At 39.0% G+C, this 4,148-nt stretch overlaps 1 protein-coding gene across 1 annotated transcript; it reads left to right on the forward strand.

Annotated features, from left to right (window-relative positions):
• Window positions 1-435: 435 nt before the first annotated feature.
• LOC120143311 (probable LRR receptor-like serine/threonine-protein kinase At3g47570) lies at window positions 436-3,649 on the forward strand. The gene is made up of 2 exons (XM_039157665.1): window positions 436-3,108; window positions 3,200-3,649. The coding sequence occupies exons 1-2, from the start codon at window positions 447-449 to the stop codon at window positions 3,613-3,615; spliced, it is 3,078 nt and encodes a 1,025-aa protein (XP_039013596.1). The 5' UTR covers window positions 436-446; the 3' UTR covers window positions 3,616-3,649.
• Window positions 3,650-4,148: the final 499 nt, after the last annotated feature.

Genomic DNA, 4,148 nt, shown 5'->3' on the forward strand with positions numbered 1-4,148 from the left:
CAATTATATTATTTTTTTAAAAAATCGTACTTAACGTTACGTTTTGATTTTAATTTTATCATTCATCGTTAAGAAATTAACAAAACTGTTGATGTGATATTTTTTTAAATTTTTTTCAATAATGATATGGTGTTATGAATACTAACAAATTTTTTTTTTCTATCCAATCAATTTTGCGAAGTGAATGCTTTTGACCGCTTCCTTTATATGACTTCTGAAACCATTTCAAAGTTGATTCATGAAGTTCAGTGGTTCTTTTAACTTTGACTTTTATGAATAAGTAATATATGAATAAAGTTGGCTTGAGCTGTAAAGAATGTTTCAAACATATAAGATGCAACACATGTGGATCGACTTAGACTTTTCTAGCAGACTTTTGGGTGTTTACATAAGAAAAACTTGTGTATTTAAGTCATTGGTCCAGTGTCTTACACAGATCATAAGCCATGGAATACCTGCAGTTTTTGCTGCTGCTTTTCTCCATTTTTCAGATTCACTTAAACTCTGGTATGAGCCAGGACTTGGATTCCACAACCGATCAACAGGCCTTGCTTTCATTCAAACTCCAACTCACTGATCCTCAAACTGCACTTTCAGGCTGGACCAGCAACTCTTCTCACTGCAACTGGTTTGGTGTCACTTGCACCACCAATGGTTCTCGAGTTGAATCCCTCCAACTCAGTTCACTCGGCCTTGTTGGCACCTTACCTCATTCTCTCTCAAACCTCACTTCCCTTACCACACTCAACCTTTCCCACAACTCATTCCACGGCCAGTTTCAATTGGAGTTTAGCAGACTTTCCCTCCTTCGACATATTGACCTTAGAAACAACTCCATTAATGGAACGGTTCCTGCTTCTCTTTCTCATTGCCATAACCTCGAAACACTTAGATTACAAGGCAACAGATTTACTGGAAGTATTCCACCTCAACTAGGTAATCTCCAAAGACTTAGAGCCCTTTTCATTGCTGTCAATAATCTCACTGGTTCAATCCCCTCTACATTTGGAAACCTTTCCTCTCTAACATCTCTTAATCTGGCTAGAAACATGCTAGCCGGTGAAATTCCCAGTGAGCTTGGTCACCTTAGAAACCTTCAACAGATCCAGCTCTCCGAAAATAATCTCTCAGGTCAAATACCTGCTTCCATTTTCAACACGTCTTCTTTGATTTTCTTGTCTGTAACACAAAATAACCTTTCTGGAAACCTTCCAATGCCTCCAAAAGATGGATTTTACCATCTCCCGAATCTCAGAGAACTGTATTTGGCACTGAACAGGTTTGAAGGAACCGTGCCTGGTTATATATCTAATGCTTCGAGCATGGAAGTTCTTGATCTGTCTAGGAATAGATTTCATGGTGCCATTCCTTTGTTAGGCAACATGAGGGAACTTACAAGGCTGGACCTTGGTCAAAATCTTTTCTCTTCCGATACTGCTCGGAATTTTCAGTTCATTGATTCTCTTGCAAACTGTACTCAGCTTCAACGTCTGATGATCAATTCCAACAGACTTTCCGGTGAATTTCCGTCGGTCGCGAATCTCTCGAGCAATATCCAACATTTTTGCATTTCTGACAACATGTTAACCGGTGGCTTCCCTCAGGGGATTGAGATGTTGCAGAATCTGATATCTCTTTCAATCGAGATCAACTCTTTCACAGGTGATATACCAAGGAGCATTGCTACGCTCAGAAACTTGCAGAGCCTTTTGGTCTACCAAAACATGTTCTCCGGCGAAATCCCAGAAATCTTTTCTAATTTAACACGAGTTTCCGAGATTGCAATAGGAAATAACCAATTTTCTGGTAAAGTTCCCATCAGTCTAGGAGATTGTCAGCAGTTACAAACATTGGACCTGTCTTGGAATCGGCTCAATGGAAGCATCCCAGAAGAGATTTTCAAACTTTCTGGTTTAAACTACTTGATCTTGGTGCATAATTTGCTTTCGGGTCCTCTCCCAAGTGAAGTCGGCAACTTGAAGCAGCTTCAAGTTCTTGATGTTTCTGAAAATAACTTGTTCGGGGAATTAACCTCATCGATCAGCGGCTGTTCAAGTTTGCTATATCTCAACATTTCGATGAACAACATCACCGGTGAAATCCCGGATTCATTAGGAAGTTTAATACCGCTAGAGTTTTTGGATCTCTCTTCCAACAATCTTTCAGGGCCAATTCCACATGACTTGGGAAATCTAAAGTCACTCAAGATGCTGAATTTGTCTTTCAATCATTTGGAAGGAGAAGTTCCGAAAGGTAACATCTTTTCGAACCGCAGCTTTTTCTCGATCCATGGTAACGGTGAGCTCTGCAGTATTGATCAAGAAATTGCCAGGAATTTGGATATCCCACAGTGCAATACCGAGGGAAGACCAAGGAAGCGTCACTTGATCAGAATTTTAGTTCCAATTGCTGGAGCTAGTCTGTTGATATGCTTGGTTTCCTGTTTTGCGTGGGCTTTGATATCCAGAAGGAAGAAAAATCGGGTGAAAGGCGGTAAATCATCGCATTCGGTGAAAGGGTTGCCTCCATTGATAACTTACTCTGATATCCGGCTTGCTACAAACAATTTCGCAGCCAAAAATCTGCTCGGCAGGGGAGGTTTCGGGTCGGTTTACGAAGGTAGATTCGACAACCTTACACTTGCAGTCAAGGTTCTTGACCTGCAGCAAACCAAAGCCGTTCAAAGTTTTCTTGCTGAATGTGAGGCCTTGAGAAACGCTAGGCATAGGAACCTTGTGAAGATCATCACCTCATGCTCGAGTGTCAATCATAAAGGAGATCAATTCAAGGCTCTGGTTTACGAGTTCATGCCGAACGGCAACCTAGAGAAGTGGCTATATCCAGAAGACATGGAATCCGGGACTTGTTTGACCTTACTACAAAGATTGAATATTGCCATCGATGTAGCTTCCGCCATGGATTATTTGCACAACGACTGCAAACCACCTGTTGTGCACTGCGATTTGAAGCCTGCGAATGTACTTTTGGATGAAAATACGGCAGCTCATGTAGGTGATTTCGGATTGGCAAGGTTCCTTTCTCCAAGTCCATCCCAAAGGGAGAACAGCACAATGGGATTGAAAGGCTCGGTTGGTTACATTGCTCCAGGTCAGTAAACCATAAACCAATGTTTACCAACATTAAAACTTCACAGTTCATGGATTATCAGTCCAACTCTTTTCGGTGAATTTATCTGTAGAGTACGGCCTAGGGAGCAAAGCTTCGACCAGTGGAGATGTCTATAGTTTTGGCATTCTTTTACTTGAGATGTTCATTGCCAAGAGACCAACTGATGGGATGTTTAAAGAAGAATCAAGCCTAAAAAAATTGGCTACAGCTATGGATAGAAATCAAGTTTTTGAGACAGTTGATCCGAGGCTTTTGAAGAACCAAGGAAGTTCATTACAAAGCTCGTTCATCACTAGCTCCAGCGACAGCAGCAATGGCGGTGACAGCAGCATCAACAGTGATCACATCGGCCGGAAATATGAAGAATGTTTAACGGCCGTTATCAGAGTTGGATTATGTTGCGCAGCTCAATCAGCCAAAGATCGTTTACCCATGAGAGAAACCTTGACAGAGTTGCATGATATTAGGAAGTATTTACTTAGATAAGAAACCTTGACAAACTCGGAATCAATATGAGTACAATGACTATAAATTTAAGTGAACATGGAGTCGAGTGTTGATAAGCAATTGTACCATTATAGTATTTATTCATTTGTGAGAATAAATCTTTTATAAATGAACCTTGATACGAAATTATAGTTTGTAAGAATCTAATCATGTATGAAGCTGTACAAAATCAAATCAATATCAAATTTAGCTTTAATTTCAAATTTAAGTATTAATATGTAGCAACGCTTTAATCATGTATTGATTTCAATTTAATTTCAAATTTAAGTATCAATATCATTTCATAACTCGGAGTTGACTTGAAATTTTTTCGAGTCGAGTCAAATTTTCGAGTTTCTATTTAAATTTAATTATAAATATTTACAATATTATGACATTATTTGATTCCAATTTAAATGGTATTTTATAATCATATACAATACATATATATATATATTTATGTATCTTCTTCATATGTAATTTATATATACCATGCAAAATCGAGGGACTCGGTTCAAACTTCGACTCAAACT

Source organism: Hibiscus syriacus, unplaced genomic scaffold, assembly GCF_006381635.1.
Source record: "Hibiscus syriacus cultivar Baekdansim isolate YM2019G1 unplaced genomic scaffold, ASM638163v2 tig00110840_pilon, whole genome shotgun sequence".
Classification (NCBI taxonomy): domain Eukaryota; kingdom Viridiplantae; phylum Streptophyta; class Magnoliopsida; order Malvales; family Malvaceae; genus Hibiscus; species Hibiscus syriacus.